Raw genomic sequence first — 27,496 nt, 5'->3', positions numbered from 1 at the left:
GCTACAGTAACTAGACGATGTGGTGCAATCACACAGCCAGACAGAACAGACTAGAAGCTGCAGGGACAATCCCAGGCATAAATGGGCAACTGGTTTTTTCTTGGTGCTGGGATTGAACCCTGGGCCTCATGTATGCTAAGCGATGCCCTGCACTGAGCTGCACATCCAGCCAAGTCAACCAAAATAAAAACAAATCTTTTTTTTTTTTTTTTGGCGGGGGTGGGGGAAGTGGTAGTGTGGTGCTGAGACAGTCTTGCTATACAACCCAGGCTGGCCTCAAACTCAAAATCCTCCTGCCTCAGCCTCCCAAGTCCTGGGGTTCCAGGCATGCACCATCATGTCTGGCTTTCAGAATGTACTTTTTAAAACTATTACAACAACAAAACAAACCACCTGATTTTAAAATGGGCAAAGGACTTGAATAGACATTTCTCCAAATAAATTATACAAATAACCAATAAATGCACGAAAACACTCGACACTGCCAGCCATGAGGGAAATGCTACTGAAAGCCACAGTGCCACAGCGCTTCACACCCATTAGGGTGCCTGCTTCAGCAGCTGAAAACAGCAAGGTGCTACAGCTTGAGTTTTGTCTCCTCCCAAGCTCACGCTGAACTGTAATTGTCACTGTAAAGTAAGAGGTGATTAGGTCATACTCTTCAAAATATATCTTAATAAAGGTGTCACTGGGGGTTGGCACCAGTGGGAGGGGGTGGATATAAGGAAAGGGTGTAGGAGGGTGAATGTGGTGGGAATATTACGTACTCATGAATGAAAATGGAGAAGTGAGACCTGCTGAAACTGTTCCAGGAATGAGGGGAGGGGGCATAAAGGAGAATGATGGAGGGGTGAATTCAACTGTGATATATTGTAAACATGTTTATAAATGTCTCAGTGTACTCCCAATACAACAATATAATTTTAAAAATAAATAAATAAAATTAAAAGGGGCAGGTATGTTATAATTCTTAGACTCACAGAGAACAAATATGTAAGTAAACATCTCTATTATTCTAAAGAATAGACAATGAAAAATTATTTGACAATACCTAACATCGTTTCATGTTAAAAACACTCTGGAAACCAGGAACAGGAAGAGACACCTGCAACATGACACAGGTCTCTACAAACCCTCAGCCAGCACCGTGCCTCTTGGTGAAAGCCGTTTCACTGCCCTGAGAAGTATTTACCAGATGCCAACCTGGTGCAGAAATAAGGGCTTCCGTTGATTCTAAGATGACTGTGACCTAAGTTTACAGCAAAGATGCCAAAAGCAAGCAGCAGGGAATGCTGGGCCAACAGCCAGTGTACAGGCTGCCTTTTCACTTTCTCACTGCTCTTAGCATTTACTAAGCGTACATGGGGTTCCACTGTGACATCTCCATGTGGGTACCCATCAAACTCACCCCGCTAGTGCTTTCCTCTTCCTACCTCCCCCTGCAGAATATCGTTTTAAATTAGATGTCTCTGAGTGTTGTAATGAGTATACTTTGAATCAGGCATCCTTAGTTTTTGTTTTTGTTTTTTTGAAATGAGGTCTCACTGTATTGTACAGGCTGACCTCAAATTACTGGGCTCAAGTGATCGCCTGCCTCATCCTTCAAGTAGCTGGGACTACAGATATGAACTACTGTACCCAGCTAGGCTTCTTGTTATTGATACTCTGTCAGTGTCCTTTTATTGATGTTGTTCTTTCTGGCTTACAAATTGCTAAAGTGTTTCCTCTATACTTACCGAGTACTCTTCTGAAAAAGATTACAATTAAGACTTGTAACAACTTAGTCACATAAAAACATCAGCCCAAGAAAGGAAATATTCTCAAGAATAAAATATTGGTTTGAGATAGTCAAAGTCTCAAAACTCCAAGTGATGTCAGTCAAGTTTCCCCAGTGAAGAAAATAACAATGCCGCACCAACGATGACGCTGACACACAGAGGCGGCAAGTATGGTATGCTGGTTAAGAACAGAGGCCGGGAGCCAGACCAACCTTGGTTTGGATCATGGTTCACGCTTTGGCTCCTCTGTGTTCTAGTTGGGAGACCTGGGGCAAGTTACTTAGCCTCTTTGCCAGTTTTTCTTTATCCGCAAAATGGTGACAACAAGAATATCAGTATCTTCTGTGGAAAAGAGGATAGGGGTTCCTCAGAAAGTTACACACCAACTCACCATATGATGCAGCAATTCCACTTCTGAGTAAACACCCAAAAAAACTAAATAGGGACGTGAATATCAGTGTTCACAGGAGCACTATTCACAACAGCAAAAAAGTGGAAAACCAAATGCCCACGAATGGATGGACGGACTGATGGATGGATGGATGGATGGTGTATGAGATTTCCATTACTATAACAAAGTGCCTGAGCTAATCAACTTATGAAGAGGAAAGTCTGTGCTGGCCCATGGGTTCAAAAGTTTGAGCCATGGCTGATTGGTCCCATCACTTTGGGCCTGTGGCAAGCCAGCACATCACAGCAGGGCTGCGTAGTGAAACCATTCACCTCATGGTCAGGCTGTAAAAGAGACAGGAAGGGCTGGATTCCCACTGCCCCTTCGAGGGCATGCCCTCAGAGACCTGAGACCTCCACGAGGCCTCACAGGACACCAGCCCCATGGCTGGGAGATCAAGCCTTTAACAGAGGACTTGGGGGATATGTACCCAAACCACAGCAGATGGTGGTACCACAAAAAAATGCGGTACCACAACAAAAAATACCTTCCTTATAAGTCTGGGTATGGATGACACTAGACTTTATTAAGAAATAAATATCTATATATAGAACAATAAATAATATATACATATGATAGATATAAATTTTAATAGCTGAATCTGACCTTGAGGGAGATGCTGTTACAAAATAAACTATTATAAGATCAAGGCGGTTGAAACTGATGAGCTTACACTATGAGTGAGCTCTTATGAAGAAAAATAACTTATTAAAACCTTCATACTAGTGGAACAGTTCAGGTGGTAGAGCACCTGCCTAGCAAGCGTGAGGCCCTGAGTTCAAACTCCAGTACCGTCAAAACAAATAAATGAAATAAAGTAACTGTTAAAAAAACCACCTTCACGGAGATTTGTGAGAATGAAAGTAAGTTAAGGAATTCCAAGATGGCAGCTAGAGGGAGGAAGCAGAAAGCGTGCCTCCTATAGTGAAATCTTGGAGAGATGCTGGAGACACACCTTGCAGGCAAAACAACCAAGAAGAGGCAAAACTTAGACCCCTCCACACCTCCAGCCAGCGCAGAGAATCTCCACTTTACATTAAACGTAGAAACCAGGAGGACCCCCAGGCCGCCAATAGCCCGCGCCCAGATGGCATAGGAAGATGCTGACTACTTTATGTGTCCCCTTTGATGAGACAACTACAGAACAACATCTGAGGCACCATCTCCAAGATTGGAGGCTGAGACGGACACCAAAATTATTAAGACTGAAGCTTCATTGCATTTGAACTTGGAGGTCTTTTTTTCTATTTTTCATTTTGTTTTATTTTATTTATATATATATTTCTTTCATTTACTTATTTTTTATTTTTATTCTTATCTTTATTATTTTTATTTTTTATTTTCAATCCTCTCTCTGTCTCTAATGCCTGTTCAGCTTACTGTCGATTAGTACACTAACACTCCCTGTTTATATCTTTGAAATTTTTTGTTTGATTCTTTGTTTTGTTTTCTCCTACTTGTCTGTTTATTTGTTTTTCCCTTTTTCTTTAACTTCTTTGCTTTCCATCTCCTCTCACCCTTCCATTCTAAATATTACCATTGTTATTATTACAAGCTAGAAAATACTTAATTGCACATAGTACAGGGACAGTAACAACACCAAGGACAATGACGGGAAGACAGAAAAAACAGGGAAACCAGTTTCCCCACAGCAAAAAATTAGTACAGGAAGCAGAGGGAAATGAAGAAAACAGATACTCAGATCCAGACTCCAACAAAATGAAGATAAACTAAGCCAAAGAACCCAATGAGGCCCACAAGAATAATTTAAAAGAAGACATACTGCAGGTAATCAATGAGAATTTTATAGAGATGATACTGGATAGGGTCAACCAAAATGTACAGCACACACTAAAGAAATTCCAAGACAACAAAAATAGAGAATTTGAAAAAGCAAAAGAAGAAATAAAGGAAACCACAGAAGCACTGTATAAACACCAAAGTGAAACAGAGAACACGATGAATAAACAGATAAATGAACTCAGGACAAAAATAGACAACATTAAAGAGGAAACCACCCAGGATATGGAAAACCTCAGAAAAAAGAACGAAACAGAATTGCAAAACAAAATGGAAAGCCAATCCAGCAGAATAGAACAAACAGAAGACAGAATCTCAGAACTCGAAGATGAAATGGCAATTAAAGAAAAAACTGAAGAACTATTAGTTAAACAACTCAAGACCTGTGAAAACAAAATGCAAGAACTCACCAACTCCATCAAAAGACCAAACTTGAGAATCATGGGCATTGAAGAAGGAGAAGAGGTGCAAGCGAAGGGAATGCGTAATATATTCAACAATATAATAACGGAAAATTTCCCAAATATTCCCAAACAGATGCAAGAGGCCTCCAGGACACCAAACAGACCAGATCAAAATAGAACTACCCCATGACATATCATCATTAAAACAACAAGTTCAGAAACTAGGGAAAGAATATTGAAGGCTGTAAGAGAGAAAAAACAAATAACATACAAAGATAAACCCATCAAAATCACAGCAGACTTCTCAACAGAAACAGTAAAAGCAAGAAGAGCATGGGGTGAGATCTTCCGGGCACTGAATGAAAATAACTTCAACCCCAGGATACTCTACCCAGCAAAACTGTCATTCCAAATAGATGGAGCAATAAAAGTCTTCCATGATAAGCAGAAACTAAAACAGTAAGTGACCACAAAGCCACCACTACAAAAGATTCTTCAAGGGATTCTGCACACAGAAAGTGAAACCCAACATAACCATGAAAGGGCAGGCAGCACCAAACTACAGGAAAAGAAAAAGCAAGAAAGTAGAGAGTGACCTCAACTTAGGTACACACAATCAAACCTTCAAACAACTAAGACAACTAAATGACAGGAATCACCACATATCTATCAGTACTAACACTTAATGTTAACGGACTTAATTCACCCATCAAAAGGCACTGCTTGACAAAATATATTAAAAAGGAAGCTCCAACAATTTGTTACTTACAGGAGACTCATCTCACCAACAGAAATAAGCATAGGCTTAGGATGAAAGGCTGGAAGAAGATTTACCAAGCCAATGGCCCCCGAAAACAGGCAGGAGTAGCAATACTTATCTCTGACAAAGTAGACGTCAAACCTACATTGATCAAACAAGATAAAGAAGGACATTCCATACTAATAAAAGGGGAAATAGACCAAAAGGAAATAATAATCATCAACCTGTATGCACCCAATGTCAATGCACCCAATTTCATTAAGCATACCCTGAAAGACCTAAAAGCATATATTAACTCCAACACAGTGGTTGTGGGAGACTTTAACACCCCATTATCATCAATAGCTAGGTCATTCAAACAAAAAAATCAATAAAGAAATATAAGATCTAAAGTATACAATAGATCAAATGGACCTACCTGATGTCTACAGAACATTTCATCCAACTTCTACAAAATATACATTCTTCTCAGCAGCCCATGGAACCTTCTCCAAAATAGATCATATCCTAGGGCACAAAGCAAGCCTCAGCAACTATAAGAAAATAGAAATTATACCATGCATACTATCTGATCACAATGCAGTAAAACTAGAACTCAACAACAAAAGTAAAGACAAAAAACATGCAAACAGCTGGAAACTGAATAACTCATTACTTAATGAACGATGGATCATTGATGAAATAAAAGAGGAAATTAAAAAGTTCCTGGAAGTCAATGAAAATGAAAACACAACCTACCGGAACCTATGGGATACAGCTAAGGCAGTCCTGAGAGGAAAGTTTATAGCCATGAGTGCATATATTAAAAAGACTGAAAGATCCCAAATCAATGACCTAATGATACATATCAAACTCCTAGAAAAACAAGAACAAGCAAATCGAAGGAGAGAAATAATACAAATAAGAGCTGAAATCAATGAAATAGAAACCAAAAAAAGCCATACAAAGAATTAATAAAACAAAAAGTTGGTTCTTTGAAAAAATAAACAAGATCGATAGACCCCTGGCAAGCCTGACTAAAATGAGGAGAGAAAAAACCCAAATTAGTAGAATCAGGAATGCTAAAGGGGAGATAACAACAAACACCATGGAAGTCCAGGAAATCATCAGAGACTACTTCGAGAGCCTATATTCAAATAAATTTGAAATGGACAGATTTCTAGACACATATGATCATCCAAAACTGAACCAAGAGGAAATTAATCACCTGAATAGATCTATAACACAAAATGAAATTGAAGCAGCAATCAAGAGTCTCCCCAAAAAGAAAAGTCCAGGACCTAATGGATTCTCTGATGAATTCTATCAGACCTTTAAAGAAGAACTGATACCAACCCTCCTTAAACTGTTCCACGAAATAGAAAGGGAAGGAAAACTGCCTAACTCATTTTATGAAGCCAGTATTACACTTATCCCAAAACCAGGCAAAGACACCTCAAAAAAGGAGAACTATAGGCCAATCTCCTTAATGAACATTGATGCAAAAATCCTCAACAAAATAATGGCAAACCGAATTCAACAACACATCAAAAAGATTATTCACCACGACCGAGTAGGCTTCATCCCAGGGATGCAGGGGTGGTTCAACATACGAAAATCAATAAACATAATAAACCACATTAACAGAAGCAAAGACAAAAACCACTTGATCATCTCAATAGATGCAGAAAAAGCCTTTGATAAGATCCAACACCATTTCATGATAAAAGCTCTAAGAACACTAGGAATAGAAGGAAAGTACCTCAACATTATAAAAGCTATATATGACAAACCTACAGCCAGCATTAAACTTAATGGAGAAAAACTGAAACCATTCCCTCTAAAATCAGGAACCAGACAAGGATGCCCACTATCTCCACTCCTATTCAACATAGTACTGGAATTCCTAGCCAGAGCAATTAGGCGAGAAGAAGGAATAAAAGGAATACAAATAGGTAAAGAAACTGTCAAATATTCCTATTTGCAGATGACATGATCCTATACCTTAAAGACCCAAAAAACTCTACTCAGAAGCTTCTAGACACCATCAATAGCTACAGCAAGGTAGCAGGATATAAAATCAACATAGAAAAATCATTAGCATTTCTGTACACTAATAATGAGCAAAATTCCAATGACATTCATGAGAGATTGAAAAATCTACCGTGAAATTTATATGGAAACACAAGAGGCCACGAAGAGCCAGGGCAATACTCAGTCAAAAGAACAAGAATCACGATACCTGACTTCAAATTATATTACAAAGCAATAATGATAAAAACAGCATGGTACTGGCACAAAAACAGACATGAAGACCAGTGGAACAGAACAGAGGACCCAGATATGAAGCCACACAACTATAACCAACTTGTCTTTGACAAAGGAGCTAAAAATATACAATGGAGAAAAAGCAGCCTCTTCAACAAAAACTGCTGGGGAAACTGGTTAGAAGTCTGCAAAAAACTGAAACTAGATCCATGTATTTCACCCTACACCAATATTAACTCAAAATGGATCAAGGATCTTAATATCAGACCACAAACTCTAAAGATGATACAGGAAAGAGTAGGAAATACTCTGGAGTTAGTAGGTATAGGTAAGAACTTTCTCAATGAAACCCCAGCAGCACAGCAACTAAGAGATAACATAGATAAATGGGACCTCATAAAACTAAAAAGCTTCTGTTCATCAAAAGAAATGGTCTCTAAACTGAAGAGAACACCCACAGAGTGGGAGAAAATATTTGCCAACTATGCATCAGACAAAGGACGGATAACAGGGAACTTAAAAAACTAAATTCTCCCAAAACTAATGAACCAATAAAGAAATGGGCAAGTGAACTAAACAGAACTTTCTCAAAAGAAGAAATTCAAATGGCCAAAAAACACATGAAAAAATGCTCACCATCTCTAGCAATAAAGGAAATGCAAATTAAAACCACACTAAGATTCCACCTCACCCCTGTTAGAATAGCCATCATCAGCAACACCAACAACAACAGGTGTTGGCGAGGATGCAGGGAAAAAGGAACCCTCTTACACTGCTGGTGGGAATGTAAACTAGTACAACCACTCTGGAAAAAAATTTGGAGGCTACTTAAAAAGCTAAACATTGATCTACCATTTGATCCAGCAATACCACTCTTGGGGATATACCCAAAAGACTGTGACACAGGTTACTCCAGAGGCACCTGCACACCCATGTTTATTGCGGCACTATTCACAATAGCCAAGTTATGGAAACAGCCAAGATGCCCCACCACTGACGAATGGATTAAGAAAATGTGCTATCTATACACAATGGAATTTTATGCAGCCATGAAGAAGAACGAAATGTTATCATTCACTGGTAAATGGATGGAATTGGAGAACATCATTCTGAGTGAGGTTAGCCTGGCCCAAAAGACCAAAAATCATATGTTCTCCCTCATATGTGGACATTAGATCAAGGGCAAACACAACAAGGGGATTGGACTTTGAGCACATGATAAAAGCAAGAGCACACAGGGGAGGAGTGAGGATAGGTAAGACACCTAAAAAATTAGCTAGCATTTGTTGCCCTTAACGCAGAGAAACTTAAGCAGATACCTTAAAAGCAACTGAGGCCAATAGGAGAAGGGGATCAGGAACTAGAGAAAAGGTTAGATCAAAAAGAATTAACCTAGAAGGTAACACACACGCACAGGAAATCAATGTGAGTCAATGCCCTGTATAGCTAACCTTATCTCAACCAGCAAAAACCCTTGTTCCTTCCTATTATTGCTTATACTCTCTCTTCAACAAAATTAGAGATAAGGGCAAAATAGTTTCTGCTGGGTATTGAGGGGGTGAGGGAGAGAGGGAGGGGGCGGGGGCAGGGGGGAGAAATGACCCAAGCCTTGTATGCACATATGAATAATAAAACAATAAAAAAACCACTTTCACATAGCCTATTATTTAAATAGATTAAACTAAGCTGACCTCTTTTAATGTCACTACTCTGACAGCTTCCAACAGTCATGCTGGCACCTGACAAGTGCCTGAGAGAGCCCAGTGATCACCAGGAACACAGTGCCTACTGGACAGGCTGCCTTTTAGTATTTCAAAATTATAAGAAAGGCCATGGAAGAGAGGAGACACCACAGTAAGTGGGCATACTTCATCCTAACTCAATGCACTGCTGATTAGAAAATTAGGGTAGAGTGGCAGAGCACCTGCCTAGTAAGCATGAAGCCCTGAGTTCAAACCTCAGTACCACATAAAAAATTAAAGGTCACACATATTTTAAACAAGACAATCAGTTAGCAACACTGCTCCTTCTGCAAAGTATTACCCAAGGAGTCAGGTAGTTAACCAAACAGCCAGTCAAAACCAGACAGAACCATCCCTTTCTTTCTTGCATTCTTTCAGCTAGTGGTTTTTTTAAAGTATCCCGAACATCTTTCATTTAACTTAATTTTTCATCTTAAAATTTTTTTTTAAAAACCAGATTGACTACACCTTTATTGCCAAAATATAAGACATAGTCTTATCATCTTTGCCTAAATTGAAATAGAAACATGTCAGAAAGCTACATTAACCACTACCCTTTTCATGTTAACCTAATGAAATCTCTGTCAGGAGAAGAACTGAAACCTCTTCACATTAAGTAAAAGTGTAACAATGCAGCTTTGCAATCATGGATGTGAATGAATGTCTGGAAAAAATATTTGGTAACTTGCATGGCTCAAGTCAACATTCAAGATAATAACTGAAAATAAGCTTCCGATTTTAAAATAGTTCATGAGAAAATGACTTATTTGGAAAAACTTGATTTAGAATATAAAAAATGAGGTTGTTAAGAAAATGATTACATGTTCAGAAACAAATTTTTCCACATAAAGTTTATCGGAATGAAGAGCAATGTGATTCCACATGTCATCAGCGATTTGTAAAAGTGGGTGGGAAATCCCTGTGCCTTCCCCTGGCAAGTGAGCATCTGCCTCATAAACGTGAGCCCTGGCTTTGATCCCAGCCAGCATCACAAAAAAGAAAATTATTTATTTTTAAAAAGTGCTCCTCTCTACATATTTGTGTAAATGTAACATCGTAAATTGTTACTACCTAGTATGTCTTCATTACTTATTAATGTAATAGATCAAGATTTTATAGAAATTTTGAGGTACTCCCATAAAGTGTAAGTTTTGTTTGATGGTAAACCGTGGGGTCAAATGCAACTGGTGTGAGAAGCATAGGAGAGACCACCATTAGAAATCAGGAGACCAGGTCAGTAAGAAGAATGAAGGAGAAAGACCTCAAAGGGATTTCTGACAAGGAGTGGAAGTGAAGGTCCCTGGGCTATCAACTGGGTGGTAGTCTATACAGGGTAGGCACTCAGAAGGACAGTGGAACTGGGGTGAACTGAAAAGTGACAAGTCCAAAGTCTGATGGACAAGGAGTAAACTAGGAGACCAAAAAGTGATGATAACAGAAGGTGGTTAAAGTGGTATAAATTGCAAAGGAAGAATTTTTATGTGAAAGTAGAGTGCAGTAATCTGGAACTGGAAGTAGGCTGACTAAACATCCTGACTGGAAGACCAAAGACATGGGCAAATGAGCGGCCCTTCGTCAAGGAGGCCTCCAAAGAGTAGAATTCAAGAGGGAAAGCCAGGATATTAAGACAAAGAGAATTTGTAAAGAAGTTTACTTTAGGAAAAATCTGAGGACCCAAAGGACTCCATAAAAGTGTTGAGAAGAAAAGACATGGAAAAGGTCAGAGTCATATAGAGAAGAAAACAGAGCTGACTGAAAGTGGCCACAAATAAAATGAAAAGTCCTATCAAGAAATTTTCAACATTTGCTCAGCTCAGTTTTACGAACCTGTGGCTGCGTGCCTCCTGTCCCCCTCCTGCCTTTTAACTGAGGTGATGTATGTGGAAGCAATCCTTTGCACTGTGTGTTCCTCAGTTTACAGGTCTACAGACTGAGCAGTTGTGCTCAATGAGCTACACTTAGCAACAACTCTCTCCACACCTTATTTTGACATGACACTCTGAACTGAGCTGATGTTGTAATAGGATGTAAGGCCCACTTCAGGACCTTGGGGGTTTTTTTGTTTTTATTTTTGCTTTTGGTGGTACTGGGGTTTGAACCTAGGGCCTCAACATTGCTAGGCAGGGGCTCTACCCTGAGCCACACTCCCAGCCCTGAGCAGCCCAGGGAGAGAGAGTGTATTGTGCGTGTGAAAAGGATGTGAACTACTGGAGGCTGTGGTGGACAGCCGCCAAGATGGTTCCAGTGATCCCCTCCCACCTCTTGGTTTTCACGCCATTTTATAATGTTCTCCAATATTATAATAGGGTTCGTTTATGTCACTGACAGAGTATGTCCAAAGTTATGGTGTGTCACTTCTAAGAATAGGTTGTAAAAGGTGTCATAGATTATCTTGACCTCTCTTTCTCTCAGTCTCTTGACTGACTCGCTGTGGGGTGTCAGATCCATCTTGCGCAAGAAACTTAGGCCTGCAGGGAAGAGTCAGTGCAGAATGAAGGCTTCCTGCCAACAGCTCTGTGAGTAAGCTCCAGAATTAGGGCAGATCTTGAACCAGCATCACCCAGCAAAGCTGTGTCCAGACACTGTGAATCAGTAAGTGTTTGCTAGGTTTGGGGTACGTGGTTACACAGCAGTAGATAACTAACACAGGGACTATGTCAGTCAGTCCTTTGATTCTGGAAAACTGGTGCTTAACAGATTTTATTAAATTAAATCAGCTTTCCTTTCCCTTCCCTCTCCCACCTGGATTTTTCACTTTCTCAATTTTATGAAGAATTAGAGGTTTGAAAAACTATTTGGGAAGTAGCGTCACTAACCATATACCTAATTGTTCCACTGCTGCTATCGCCCCATGTTAAGGAAAATGCATCCAACTTAGCTTCAAAATGAGCAGGGCTGGTCTCCATCTTGTCATAGTTTGCTATTTTACTAAGCAGCTTTGAAGGAAAGAGTCTCCTTTCTGAAAAAATTATCAAGACTAAAAACAGCAACCACAGAAATGCCTATAAAAAGACGTCTGTCAACCGCACATTATAATTGAGAAGAAAGCATACTGCAGATTTTAGCTCCCAGTCAGCTATTCCTAGCTATTTTGTTAGTGTGCTGTAAAACACAGTCATAAAATGTTAAAGGCCTTCCATAAACCAATCAGTCCAAAAAGTCAATTGCAACAGCTTTCTACATTCTTCGCTATGAAAAACAGAAAAGTGGCTCAAGTGTTAAGAGTGCCTGCCTACAGACAGCAAGGCCCTGATTTCAAGGAAAGAAAACAAAACAAAAAGAAAAAAGTCTTTTTTTTTTTTTCTTTTTTAAGGCTCAAAGTAGCCTGGTTTGGTGGTGCATACCTGTAATCTCCCAGCACTTGGGACAGGAGGATCATGAGTTCAAGCCCTGATCTATAGAGCAAGTTCAAGGCTATCCTGGGCTACATGGGGAGACAGTGTCTAAAAAAAAAAAGGACTAAACTCTATGAGAATAACTTGAAAGGCATTGAATGTCAAGACAAAACCAGAGCTTACTCATGGGTATTTGTTTTCTTTTTTTTTTTTCTTTTGAGTATTTGTTTTCTGATTTAACAAATGTCAGTAGTTTTTCAGAAATTCTAAGTCATTAATATAAAAGTTTAAAATAGCAGGCAATAGTAAAATGGTAACCACACAGGCTCTACCTTCTAACTAGCCTATCTCTCATTTGCAAAATGAGACATCCTCATACAGTTGTGATGAGGATCACATAAATGACGCACACACAGGATTAGCATAAAGTTGGCTCACAGAAAGCAAGTTCTTACTAAATGCAACTAGAATAATAATCAGAAAGACTAATACCACAAAAGAGAGTGCTAAAAATTCAGCCCTACTACCACTCATCTCCAAGGACAGGGACTGGGGACTCAGTTAAGCACAAATGGCTGTGATTCAGTCAAGCCTGCCTACATAATGGAACCAGCACCAGAGCTGTTAAAGAAGGCTCTGGAGAGCATGTAGACTGCTGAACACATTCATATGCTGAGCAGGTAGTGCACCCTGACCCCACAGTGCATGCACCATGGACACCACAGGGGACCTTGGTACAGAAAAAGGACAGTAGGTAAACACTGAAAAAGTCTGAATAAAGCATGGACTTCAGCTCACTTAAAAAATGCTTTAGGGGCCGTGGGTGCAGATCTGTGGCATAGGGCTTGCCTAGCTTGCACAAGGCCCTAGGGTCCATCTCTAACACCAAAAACCTTACTTTATTAACATCTTATCTTAAACAAATTTTGCCACTAATTCTAGGTTGCAACACAGTGCAGTGGTTTTAGTCATAGACTCTGGGGCCAGACCACCCAGGCTTAAAGATCTCACTCTCTACTTCCTAGCACTGTGTCCTTGGGGACGAGTCACTTCACTGCTCAGGAATGGGGTCTTGCTCATCTGTAAAATGGGAAACATCAAGAGTGTCCACCCACAAGGTTGTTTTGAAGCACACTGCCCAACATGTAGGACCCCGAACACCAGCAAAAGTTACCCGTTACTATTACTGGTTTTCTCTCATTTGCAGGAGCTGCTCAGTGTTGTAGGAAAGTAAGCTATATATATTTCATAAAGAGAAAGTAAGTTTCCTATTACTCCACATGAACTGTACATAGAAGCAGAAGAAACAGGCAATATCTAACTTTATACTCAGTGTTACTAGAAACAGTTTTCACAAATTTAAGTCTTACAAGAATCTGCTGATGGTTCACTACTGACATTTTCAATTGGTAATTTTTATAAGTTTGTATCAGGTTAAATATATTAATCTTTCTTAAGATATTAAATATAATTTTATATTTCATACTCCTTTAAAAGTATTCTCTACCTCAGTTTTAGTTGTTCTTACTCTATCACGCACAAAACACACCTTACTTATTTATTTTAACATGAATGTAGCTAAGTTAGTATGTTGTATAATAGTAAAATGCTCTTTAACTGACGAAATTCCAGTCTGAGGCAAGTGATATCATTATAGACTAATTCCCTTTTTTCTTTAATTTCATATTAGATATTACTCCTGTCAAAAACTTCACAGTATATTTGATTTTTGCCAATAGAAATGCTCAGACTAAAACTACATATGAAATTAAGCTAAAATCAAACCATAAAAAGAAAAACCAAAAAATGGCTAAGCTTAACTTCGTAAGAAATGAATGATGGTACAGCCATGACCAGCACGGAACAATGACAGTTTCTGGACACGAAGTGCGCCGAGGCTTTCCTACAGCTCAGAGGTCTGTATACGTAAACATCTAACTCGGGCTCCAAACCCACCTACAGAAATTAGATGGTAACAAGCCCCACGAGAAACAAGCACCATGAGAACCACTTGAAGCACACAAGAGAGAAGTGGAGAAACGCCCTCAAGGTTAATTAGCTGGCAGGATAAAAAATGTTATTGTCCTGCTCACTCAAGCAATGCCAGCACCTATTCCAGACATATGCTGCTTAAAAGAAGTCAAGAACCAAGCCTCGTCTTTCTGAACTCATGTTTCACAACCAGCCTTATCCAAAGACAAATGCCATCAAAGCACCAGCTCACATTCAGTCATCAACTAGCTCTATGATCCGTGCCTTCCGCATCAAATGTCCACTGGTCATCCCCACACGGTCGGAGCAAGAATGGATTACTGCTACAAGTCAGCAAGGTGGCAGCACTGTTGGAAAGCAGGAGGGTGGTGCCTTCCTGCAGCAGGGACCTGAGGAGGGGCTTGGAGACCAGCAGTCAGAAGCCTGCTGAGAGCGAACTCCAGGCCATCCTATCTTCCCAGTGCTCACACCCAATCCCAGGAAACGCGGGATCTCTAGGCTAAAACCAGAGCTTTTGCTGATTTTTCTACTGCCACCTAATCCAAAGTCTAACAGGGGCTCAGAGGCCACTTTTGCTAAGGAGCACTGACTCCTTATTGGGCCAAGGAATTAACTGAAGGCAGGAGAAAAGCTTGGCACCCCACCTCCATTTTGTATCTGCATCCTTTGCTCTGAGCCAGTCTCTCCGGCAGTCACTTTTCAGCCTCTTGGAATCCAGAAAGGACCAGGATAGGAGACAAAGACCACCTGCCAATCCTGAGACCAGAAGCTGCCAGACAGCCTCTAACCACCTCTGACCCCTGGAACACACCTGAGACTGGGACTGTTCTGTAATTGTGCATACCTCCTTCTGCCCCCAATTCTTCCTCCTATTTAAACCTAAAGTATCTGTTTGAGGAAGATGTCTGAAACGCTTTCTACCCAAGGGGTATCCCTGCCATTTGATAAACTTCCTTTCTATGCCCTTCACTGTGTCTCTTTATTTGGCATTTTGGGGTGAGTGGCCAACCTGACCCAGAAGTGTAGGCCTGGAACCTAAAATCTCCTGTAACAAAGGCACCACCATGATCATCTGCCCCTGCCCTGCTCCAGTCTCCATGGGGCAACCAAGTGACATCTTTTTTTAATTAAGAAACTTTCTTTAACTTGTACAATCATAAACTCAAGCGTCAAGATTATTTGCATACAATATATATATGAGTAGCTTGAGTAGTGACCTTTTAACCCCAAACACACAAAATAAAATTTGTTCCATGTTTGAGGTTCTCCTCAAACCCGACATTTAAAGTGCAGTGTGTGAAACAAATCACTTTGGGGGTGGGGGAGGAGAGGAAGGGTTGATCGATGGCACTGAGCTGCAGGCAGACAGGAGCGACGTGGAGAAGGGCAATGACAGATTCCAACTACGGACTACCTATTCCAAACAGCTAGGAGGAAGGATCAGCTAGGAGGAAGTTTTCACCGTGAAGAAATGATCTGAGGAGACAGACATGAGTGACCTCCTAAGACAGAGCAGGATTGTATCCTATTCCCAGTTAAAAGACTGTGATGGCTTCCTCTGGTCTTAGTAAAAAGCCAGCCTGTGGCTGGTTTTCAGAGGGCCTGGCCTCTGCCTCCTTACAAGCCTTATCTCCCACCCTCTCCCAGCCTCCTCTCTCCAGTCCAGTCAAACTCTCTACTAAGCTTTTCTTTTTTTTTTTTTTCTTCAACCTTTTGAATTTGAACCAACTACTTTTCAACAGAAGGGGAATCCACACTCAGAGCCCCTTTTGTAAGGAAAAAAAAATCAAACAAGGTGTCCTCTCTTCTGGAACCTTGAACTTTTTGGAACTATTTATCCCAAAAGTAATTAAATTTTTTAATGGCTTTCTCAACAGTATGCAGGTTCCAAAAGGGCAATCTGTTGTGTCCTCCATCGGGCCCAGTGCTGACACGATGAGCAGTGACTGACTTACAGAGCTCCACTGGCTGCATGCTACCCACTGGTCCTGCTACGCCCCTCACTGACATGGGAAGAAATCTCCAGTCAGGCAGCTAGCCTAAAGCTAGCCTACTAGCTCGTACAACTAATACGGATTTCACGTTCTTAACCACTCACTAGTACTAGTGCATAAATTGCAACATTGTAACAGAAAATTTGGAAATAATCTAAATATCCAACAGTCAAGAAAACCTTAACTAAATGACAGTCCATAAATGTAATGTGTGCGTGCATGTGTGTGTGTGTGTGTGCTGGGGATGGGACCTAGACCCTGTGCATGCTAGGCAAGCACTCTACCTGCAAACTATATATTTTTAAGAAATATTTATGACATGAAAATGTGTATATACAGTAACTGAATAAAGCTGCAAATAAAACTATATTCAAAATAATCAAAGCCAGATAAAAAGCTGCCCAAAATAAGCCTTGAAGGAAACACACTAAAATGATCAAATTTACTTAGGTTTCAGATCAATGTTTCCAACCAGCATCTTCATCTTACAGCAACGTGTCAGAAATGCAAACTCTCTCATTCCCACCCTGACCTGTGGTTCAGAAACTTGGGGCTTGGGGTGAGGACTCAAGATGTTTTAACAAGCTCCCTAGGTGATTCCAACACACAGTCAAGTTTCAGAACTACTGCTCTAGAGAATGACATGCTCGCAGGCCAATTTGATTTTCTTCTTCTTTAAGTTTCCTCTTGACCTGGCCCTGTGTCAGGCATACCAGGTAGATGTGCGTGTTTCACAAACACCTGGCCACCTCGCTGCTTTGCCTTGCTTTTAATACTTTAAACATTTCACTCCTCTGTCTCCTGGTTTGCACAGTGCCTGGCAAGAGGTCAACTGTAATCATCATCCTTGTTTTCTATGCTGGTTTCTTGGTATTTTTCCTGGTGATGTCCTCTGAGTTTCCTGGATCTGTGGTTTCGTGTCTGTCATTCACTCTGGAAAATGCTTGGCCATCATTTTTGTTTTTTCAAATATTTCTTCTGGTCAATTCTTTCCTTCCTTCCTCTCTCCCTCCTCCCTGACTCTTTATCTTCCTTCCTCCATCCTTCTTTCTTTTCCTTCTGGTATTTCACACTCACACAGAAGTCTCTGCTCAGCCACCAGGAATTTGCCAAAACAAAAGTGTCAGGCTGGGGCGAGGCCCTGAGTTCAATCCCCAATATCAGCAGGTGTTTCTTCCAGATCATGTCTCTAACACCAGCAGGAGAGATAACTTCCAAGCTCTTACCTTTTCCAACTAAACCTGGAAACCTGCTTTATTATGTAAACCTCCATTTCCTCCCCTGTAGAAGTTTCTAGATGATAGTTGAGGCACCTGCCATACTGGTTAATTACAAGGATTACAGGGTGTAATGCAACACAGCCCCCAGCATCTACTTTATAGGACATGCTTTGTAAGTGTTCACTGTGGGGCTGTCTGGGGTGTTTTCAAACTTTTTGAGCATTGTCTTCATAACATCCTCTTTCCATGCTTGGCTTTCAAAACTACTGCTGCATTTAAAACATAAACGGCAGAGCCAGGGATGGGGCTCAGTGCAAAGCACTTGCTGAGCATCAGCAAGCCCAGGGTTCCATTCCCAGCACCACAAAAAGGAAACACATGAGATTTAAAAACAAGTCACTGCGCTCCTTCAGTAACTGTGAAATCCACAGGACACGTTTACAAAGCACTGTCAAGTACAGGATCTGATAACCATGTGTTCACATGGGTGAAATGGGTAAGAATAATTTGTAATTAACCTACTAAGTTTTGAAAGGTTGTAGAAATGAGATTTAAAAAAATAAATGCCCTTAAAAATCTAGCCACCCTGATTTCAGCAACTTTTGTGTTCCTTGTAGTCCAACCCATTTACACGTATAATTTTCATCTATTTTACATTTTAAATGGCTCAACTCAACAAGTGGGTAAATAACAGCTTATTTTGCATCCCCATTTGTTGGTAAGTCAATTGTATTCATGTTTCAAATTTATACGTAACTTTACATTGATCATTTTTGTGCTTATAGCTTTTCCCTTTTTAGAATATAGTTCTAAGTATAAACACCAGAAGTATATTGAAGATTAAAGCATGTAGCTGTCACTGTTTCTTTAATACAAGTTTTTACCTTCCAAATACAATGAACCCAATGGGTCTTTATTCACTTTTTATGTGATTTATTTTAATTGTAGTAAAATATACATAACATTTACCATTTCACCTACTTTTAACTGCACAGTTCAGCAGTGTTAAGGACACATTCATACTGTTATGCAACCAATCCCCAGAGCTCTTTCCTCTTGCAAAACAGAAATTCTATCCCCCTCGAACAACAGCTTATTTTTCCCTCCCCACAGCCCCTTGCAATCACTAACCTAACTCTCGTCTCTCCACTTGACTGTACTAGGTAACTCACATAAATGAAATCATCCAGTATTTGTCTTTTTGTCTGGCTTATTTCGCTTAGTGTAATGTCCTCAAGGCTCACCTAGGTGGTAGTAATGGGTCAGAATTTCTTCCTTTGAAGAGCTAAATAATATTCCACTGTATGTACAGACCACATTATGTTTATCCATTCACCCACTGAAGGACTCTTGGATTGCTTCTGCTTTTTGGCTACTGTGAATATTGTTTCTATGAACATCAGTGAACAAATACCACTTTGAGGCCCTACTTTAAATTCTTTGGGGTTATAGTAATAGTAGAACACCTGCCTGGCAAGCATAACGCCCTGAGTTCAAACTCTGGTACTGCCCAAAATAAAATAAAGAAAAATTTCAAACTTCTAATTCCTTTGGGTATGTACCCAGAGGCTGATCAACTGGTGACATGTTTAATTTCTGAAGAGCTGCCACACTGCTTTCCACAGCAGCTGTGCCACAGCGCATTCTGCCACCCGCACAAGGGTTCCAATTTCTCCACTTCTTACTGCAGTTTTACGTTATGGTAGCCATCCTAGTGAGTGTGAAGGAAAACAGGAGAATCTCATTTCCCACCGATTTTTAAATTATGTCTATCCTGGAAAAAAATTAGTACCCAGATGAATTTCAGTCTGGTTTTTCTCAAAATTTTTTAGAGAAACGTTTTAGGCAAATGCTCTACCATTGAGCTATACCCCCAGCTTCAGTTTTTTTTTTAATGTAAACCAAGTTCATTTTGCTTTTTAAGTAGCGTTTTGAAGCACTGTAGCTTGATAAATAATATAAATTAATATAAGACTTCTCAAAAGCCAGAGTTTTGCTTGTTTTTTAATAAATTGTTTAAAAAAATCTATATAGCCTATTCTAACCAGATAAACTCAATATTTAAAAAAATTCTGACTTAGAGTAAGTAAATTAGGTTTCAATAAGTTAGTTAGGTGAGGTTGGGCTACATGGTAAGACCCTATATCATAAAAAAAAAAAAAGTTTTCATCTTTGTTCAGCCTCTGCTTGAAGGTTTACGTGTTCTGAACAGGCAGAACAGGCACAGGGCACCACGTGTGGTCCTGGACTGTGAGACAGGCCTCAGGTTTTCGTAACGGTCAGACTCCACGTCCAGCCTGTGCTAATAACCACGAACTTCCAGGACGCCCAGCACTGCGTTCCTCTTTACTCACGTTCATTTAATACCAGGCACTGTGCTGGTGCTGGGACACGACCCTGCGCCATCATGAAGGAGATACATCACCCCTGCTTTACACGTGGGGAGTGAGGAGCCTTACATTCACACTTGGGTTAAGATCACATAGTTACAGTTTGGGAAACTGCAGTTCAAAGTCACGTCTTACTCCAAAGCTCACCAAAGATGAGACTTGTACTACCCACAACCTCCACTCTACCAACACTTGCCCTTTAAGGGAGCCCTTATAAAGTAGTATTCACTGTGCTTTCCACATTTCAATTGAGATTTCCACGTGCTGTCAGAGGAGTGCCACAGTGCAAGGAATTAAAACCCGTGTAAGCCTCCTCCACAGCTGAGCTGGAGGCAGTTTAGCAAGGTTGTCAACATGCAAAGTAACAAAGCATATGTTAGTGCAAACAAAACCAGCAAATCCTAGAGTAAGCGCTGAGTATCTGCAGCTCATTAGAAAAACTGACTTAGCTTGCAAAGCTCACTGGCCTGACAAGAGCTACGGCAATACCTGACAGGACACTAACTGCTCCTATGCTAAACTCCCTGGGACACAGGGGCAATGAGATTTAAAGAGCCAAAGAATCAACAGTTGCACCAGCTCTCCATTTAAACAAAACCAGAGAGAAAAGAAAAAAAGAAACAGTCTGGCCAAGAAAACATCGAAGAACTTCAAAAAGGTTTTTTTGTATCCCAGTTTAAAAGAAAAGTCATTTGAAGTTAACTTGATCTTAGGGCTGGCAGAGTGGCTCAAGCGACAAGAGCACCTGCCTAGTAAGCATGATGCCAAGCTCAACCCCAAGTATCACCAAAAAAATTAACTTGATTTTAAATTTTAAGTTTTCTTTTTTAGCTAATATAATTATGACAATCTTTTAATCTAGGAAAAACAAGTAAATTATATTGTGTTAAAGCACAAAAGAAGCTACAAGAACAACTTCACTGTATGCACTCTTACAGAAAAGTCTCCCTTGGAGGGTGTCTTGACCCCCACAGCTCACAGAGCCCAGGCGAGTGGAGGCCATGTTTCTGACCTACCCGTCTGTTTAGCCCAGGGACAGATTGAAATTGAACAGACTACCGGGACGTGGGGCCTCGCTGGAAGAAATGGGTGGCAGGGTATACCTCTGAGGGGACGTCTTGGCCTGGCCCCCTCCTCTCTCTCTGCTTCCTGACTGCCATGAAGTGAACAACGCTGCACCTTTCTACCATTGGTTCTGGCCCACCCATGGTCCACAAAAACAAAGCCAGCTGACCTTGGACTAAAGCCTCTACCACCATGAGCCAAAATAAATTATTCCTCCTTTAAACTGCTTCTCTGACTTACTTGTCATGGGCGGTGGGGGGGGGCGGGGGTGCAGGACACAAGAACACTAACACACCCCTGTAACAAATTTTTCTTATAGTATTTTCAATGCTTGAATCAAATTTATCTTCTAAATATTAAAGAGGAGCTGGACATATAGCTACCCAGAACCTTTACAACTTTAAAAAAAAACCTAGAGGGCTGGAGGCATGGCTCAAGTCCTAGAGACCCTGCCTAGCAAACACAAAGCTCTGAGTGCAGACCCCATATTGGGGAAAAAAAAAAAAAAAGTCTAGAGATTAAAGATGAACTACTTAAAACATAATTTCTACAAAAAGTTTCTTGTAGTTGTTTTTAAATACATGTCAGTGAATATTCTGGCACCGTGAAAACGTGTTTCTTGAGCCAGGTGAAATAGAAACACGTAGCTGAGCTGTAAGGAAGAGGGAAAAAAGGCTGGAACGAGTTTCACACACTTATGTACAGAACAGCTTTGGTTAAGTGGTAAGCTGTCTCTGGCTCACAGACAGCTCTGAACTCTGGCTCTGAACTCAGCCTCCAAATTCAACAAGGATTCACTGAGTGGCTATGATGCTAAGCACTCTGTGAGACAGTTTAGAAATGATCACTGGCCTTTGGGGACACAGGGGACGATGGACATGTACCTCAAGACTACCCTTTCTTTTGTGTGATTCCCGCTCTCTAGCACCTTCTGAAACGCACTTACTCTCCCCAAAGCTCAATATCCACAGTCACTGCCAAAATCATCTTTCTGGTCAATATCTCAACAAAACCCTATTTAAACTAATAAATTGGATTGGAGGTGTGGCTCAAATGATAGAGCACCTGCTTTGTGGGCACGAATCCCTGAGTTCAAACCTTAGAGTTGCCAAAAAAAAAAAAAAAAACCACCCAAAACCAATAAATCATTCAGGTTTGTACTCAGTCTTTCATGATTTGAGTTAGCTTGAGTAAATCCCAAAAATCTGATGAACCGTGATTAATTGGCTTAGATGTAATTTCTGAACCTTCAGACACAGGAATTAGACATAGGAATGGAACACTCCATGCAAAGATCCTGAACTGTGAATAAACGAGACAGACCCTCTAAGAGCGCTGCTTCTCAAGCCGTAGTGCACATAGGGGTCACCCCCAAATGTTCAAATGCGGGGGGTCCGGGAGGCCAGGGGTAGGAGGCCCAGCCTTCACCTGTCCACTCCCCATGAATGCAGGGCTGTCCTGCATACACGAGGGTATGCTCCTCGCTAGGTGCCCAGCATGGTCACCATCATCTTTCTTGGGAGCAAAACCAATTTCTTTTTCACCCTTAACACCATCCGAAGTCCTAACCTGACCCTATCTTCCAAACGACAGACTTTAGACATGTGCCAACTGAAATGGCATCCAGCCTCCAACAGTCACTACTTCTACGATTATAGACACAATTATTTCACAAAGAGCTTAAAAAAAAAAAACTGGAAAATAAACAGGGAAGCTACTTAAAAAAAAAAAAACCCTAGGGACAAAAATGGTAAAAATTTGCAGCACATTCCGGTGCATTTCTTTCCACGCTGACCTGGTCAAATCTTTGGAAAGTCATTCATCTACGCCCTAACGATTTTCCACATTTTTTGGTACATACACAGTTTAGTAAGTCACTCAACTTCAAGGGGAAAATTTCAAATTAACCTAAAAAAGTCAGCACTTCTGTGCGATCGCACAGCCGCATAAAATGGCAAAGAGCCCTCGGCGAGGGTGACAGCGGCAAATCCACCCCGGCCTGGCGGCACCCGAGGGCGGGCGCGCCGGGCTCCGTGGATTTTCCGCGGCCGGTGTGGCGCTGCAACCCCGAGCGTCCCCGAAAACGCCTGGGAAACGGGGCGGCCTTGGCTCCCGGGACCCCGGCAGCGATGGCGGCGCTCGGGCGGCGACTGCCCACCACCGGTCGTCGCCCCGCTATTTCTGAGTCACTTCACGGGCGACAACCACGCCCCGGGGCTGAAAGCCGCCACTCAGCGCGGACGCCGCGTTTCCGCCCGGGCCCCCCTTCCGGCCAGGGCCGCGGCGGCGCCTCGGCCGTCGTCCTGTTTCCCTCATTTCCAGGCAGCCCCCGGGCGGCCGGGCGGACCCCCCAGGGCCAGGTGGGGCTGCCAGGCAGCGGTGTCCTCGCCCAGGCCGCGCCCGGGACCCGCTGCCCGGCCGCACCGGAGCCGGCGAGGGCGGGGGGCGGCGGCAGCTCCGCGACCGTGAGCAAGGACGCCATGGCCGCCTCCCGGCGCGAACCGCGCGAGCGAAGGGCGGCGACGACGAGGGGCGGGGGAGGGGGCGGGGGAGGGGGGACGCGGCGGCGCCGTCCCCGGGCCGCTCTGTGCGCGCCGCGGGGCCCGAGATGGAGAACGGGTCGTGGCGGCGGCCCTGGCGGCCTACCTGCACCTTCTCGGTCTTTCTCCTCCGCCATGTTGGCGCGGCCGTCGCCCGGGAGACGCCGGCGGGGTGCGCACGGGCGCGGCGGGGACCCTCGCGGGCGGCCCGGGTGGCGGGGGTGTGGGGAGGGCAGGAGGACCGTTGAATGGGATTGCAAAGCCCCCCTGTCCCCGTGGGTGACTGATTTGGTGACAGTACACGCCGCCCCTTCCCCGGGACGACGTGGCGCGTTGGGTGGCGGTGCCTTAGCCGCTGCGGCCCGAACTGCGTGGGACGCAGGCGGGCAGCGCCGCAGAGAGCCGGGTGCAAAAGGCGCGCAAACGCCGCAGAGAGCCGGGTGCAAACTGCGCGCAAACGCCGCAGAGAGCCGGGTGCAAACTGCGCGCAAACGCCGCAGAGAGCCGGGTGCAAAACGCGCGCAAACGCCGCAGAGAGCCGGCTGCAGTTTCGGATGCAAAGTGAGGTTCTCCGAGCAACAATGGGGCGCCCGCCTCAGCCCGGGGTCGCGCACCTCCAGACTGGACGCGACCTCGGCTGGAAGTCACCGGGGAAGTCGTTTGAGTCCTGGCTTCTGCAACTTGGTAGCCTTAAGATCCCGTTCATTTTGGTTCCTTTATAGATAAGCTCACTGCGCTAGAGTATTTTCTTGTTATATAAAAAGAGCTTTGGGGGTTCGATCCCCAATAAGGAGAAACAAAGGCTTTAAATAAAACGAGCTAATGCGGCCCAAACGAATGCCTGTTTTTAAACAAGATTGAACGTTGTCAGCGCATATGTGTAATAATCAAACGACCTCTGTTACATAAAAGCGATTTTTAAGCTGAACTGTCCTGCAAAATACAAAAATATTCGTACTTAATGGTTTTATTAGCACACTTTTGCATGCTCCTTTTATTCAGGATCTCAGTAAATCCCAACCGACAACATTCCTATTTATTAAAATGTCTTCCCTGTGTCAGTTTGGTGCTGTGATCAGCACTCTGTTTGAAAGTGAATGTGAACTGAGTCGTCACGAGACGACTCATCTTAGAAGACAGATGCTCGTGTAGGAGAAATAGGCACGCCTGCAGGAAATCCTTAAGACCCCCAGATGCTCAAAACTACCCTTTGAGCCACGCCTCCAGCCCTTTTTGCTCTGGTTATTTTGAAGATGGGGTCCAGCTTAATACCCAGACGGGCCTGGACTGTGAGCCTCCTGTTTCACCCTTCCCACCATAACTGGGATGAAAGGCATGCACCACCGAGTCCAGCTATTGGTTGAAATGGGCTCTTGCTAACCTTTTACCCAAGAACGGTGATCAGTCTTAGCCTTCCAAGTTCTGTTTTGTTCTATAAAAGAGTCTCTAGGTTGCCCAGGCTGGTCTCAAACTCCTTGGGCTCAAGTGGTCCTCTTGTCTCAGCCTCCTAACTAGTTGGAACTACAGATGTGCACCATCACGCCTGGCTTGAAAAAACATGTCTTAAAAATTAAGAAGGTAGCCAGGTGCCTGTGGCTCAGGTCTGTAATCCTAGCTACTTAGGAGGCAGAGATCAGGAGGATCTAGGTTCAAAGCCAGCCCAGGCAACTAGTTTGAGAGACTCTTATCTTGAAAAATCCCTTCACAAAAAAGGGCTGGTGGAGTGGTTCAAGGTGTAGGCACAGTATTGGGGGGCAGGGGAGAGGAGTTAGTCTTTTTTTTTTTGAAAACCCAGGATTCAGCCTGGCACCTGTGGCTCACACCTGGAATCCTAGCTACTCAGGAGGCAGAGATCAGGAGGATTGAGGTTTGAAGCCAGCCCTGGGCAGCAAGACCCTATCTCGAAAATACCTAACATAAAAAAGGGCTGGTGGAGTGGCTCAAGGTGTAGGCCCTGAGTTCAAGCCTCAGTACCACAAAAAAAACCCCAGAAAACCCAAGATTCAACAAATGTATTACAAGTAAGACATTCGTTATATTTTTGTGTCGCTGTAAGTATTGGCAGGGCATGTTGATAAGATGGAATCTTTATATAAGCATTTATACATAAAACTAGTTACTATATTAAGAGTTGAACAGATTTCTCTGCAATCCCCTCCCAATAATTTTTAATATATTTTACTAAATAAAACTATGTTCAGTAAAGTTTATTATTTAAGGTATTCCAAGCCGCATTAATCTCTAAATTCCTGCAGCGCTGTTTAAAATTACCCTTTCCCCATGTTTGGGCAAGTACAAGCTAATGTGTGTTGTTTACCTGCCTCCCTCTAGGTTGGAAGGCAGGAGCCTAATTATACACACTTTTTTTTCTTATGTACCTTTTGAATCTCCACAGAGCCTGCCTAACTGGGTTGCATATTAGGTGCTTAGTACAGATTTTCAACTGTTAGACATAAAAGTATATAATTATTCTGGAAAACAGTCCACAGATGAAAATGATCACCCAAAGAACAGAACAGGCCACGCCTCCAGCCCTTTTTGCCAATGATAAGTCACCTGCAATTATTCTGACCCCACTTTCTATTAAGTAATCATGTATTTTTGGTTTTGGTAGAATGGGGTTTGAACTCATGGCTTCATGCTTGCAGAGCAGACGCTCTGCTGCTTGAGCCACACTTCTAGTGCACACCTTTCTACACTCTGTGAAAACCTGACTGCTGATTAAATTATACTTTTAACTCTTTAAATATTAGCTTGCTTTGGACAATGACAAATGACAGCTGTGTTTGTTTTATTTTTCCTGAGAATATATTTTATTTCTGAAGTATGATGTGGGTAAATTTCTAATATGGTATACTTCTAAAATCTCAGTGATTTTCAGAAATTCAGAATCATGAAACTGCTTGATCCGCCCGTGGATACTATGAAGCATTGTTAGGGCTGCATCCAAGAAGCAAGAGCAGTTTTAGACAATGGTTTTGATTTGATTCATTGTGTTCTACAGGGCCAGATGAGTGTGTACAGGTCATGTCCTTTTAGATATCTGCTCTGACAAGTCGGTACTGAGCCCACCAGACACGGGAAGTGTTTCTTCTGAGTACAGTTGATCCAGTGACCTGAGATGTGAGCAGGGAGGAAAGGGTGAGTGATGGGGAAGATGGACCTGGACACTGCTGTGAAGGAAGCTGAAGTCCCCTGGGACTAGGGACTTAGCAGGGGCCCGCAGAGACTGGTTCCAAGACCCTTAGGGATGCCTGAAGCCACAGACAGCACTGAAGCCTATGCATACTGTTTTGTCCTGTGCGCACCCATGATAAACTTCACCAACCAGGCACAGTAAGACACACGCCGAACGGCAGGTCTGGGCATCTCAGCACGTGACTTCTTGCCTCGTGGTCAGAACTCACCTTTCCGCGTGCAGGAAGCGCTTCTCGGCTTCCCTGTGGCACGGCTGAGCTGCCAGCGTCGCCCCTCTTGCACCGTGAGTTCATGAGCAAGTAAAATAAGGGTCCCTTGAACACAGCACCGCAAGACCACGACAGCGGTGATAACCAAGATGGCTGCACCGTGTACATTGAGGACGAGCTGGGAAAAGCTGACTCCCATCCCGGGTGGGATGGTACACAATACTGCATGAAACTCCATTTCCAGAGTGGCAATGACGTAAAACTTACAAATTGTTTGTTTCTGGAATTTTCCATTTACTATTTTCTGGCCATGGTTGAGCATGAGTAACTTTTAACTGTGCAGATAAGGAGGGGTTACTGTAATTTAGTCA

The 27,496-nt window shown here is 42.5% G+C and overlaps 1 protein-coding gene and 1 pseudogene across 2 annotated transcripts in view; both read right to left on the bottom strand.

Moving 5' to 3' along the window:
• LOC141413991 (uncharacterized) overlaps window positions 1–23,957 on the bottom strand; it is an 84,828-nt pseudogene extending 60,871 nt beyond the window's left edge.
• Window positions 1–23,958, bottom strand: part of Drc8 (dynein regulatory complex subunit 8) — an 87,460-nt gene extending 63,502 nt beyond the window's left edge. For both annotated transcript variants that reach the window (XM_020185341.2, XM_020185340.2), the window contains exon 1: window positions 23,825–23,958. In XM_020185341.2, the coding sequence (XP_020040930.1) occupies window positions 23,825–23,855 (31 nt within the window). In that variant the 5' untranslated portion in view covers window positions 23,856–23,958. The remainder of the gene's footprint in view (window positions 1–23,824) is intronic.
• Window positions 23,959–27,496: the final 3,538 nt, after the last annotated feature.

Source organism: Castor canadensis, chromosome 11 (assembly GCF_047511655.1).
Source record: "Castor canadensis chromosome 11, mCasCan1.hap1v2, whole genome shotgun sequence".
NCBI lineage: Eukaryota > Metazoa > Chordata > Mammalia > Rodentia > Castoridae > Castor > Castor canadensis.
Note: the sequence above shows the minus strand (reverse complement) of the source record. Positions and strands in the feature narration are given on the sequence as shown.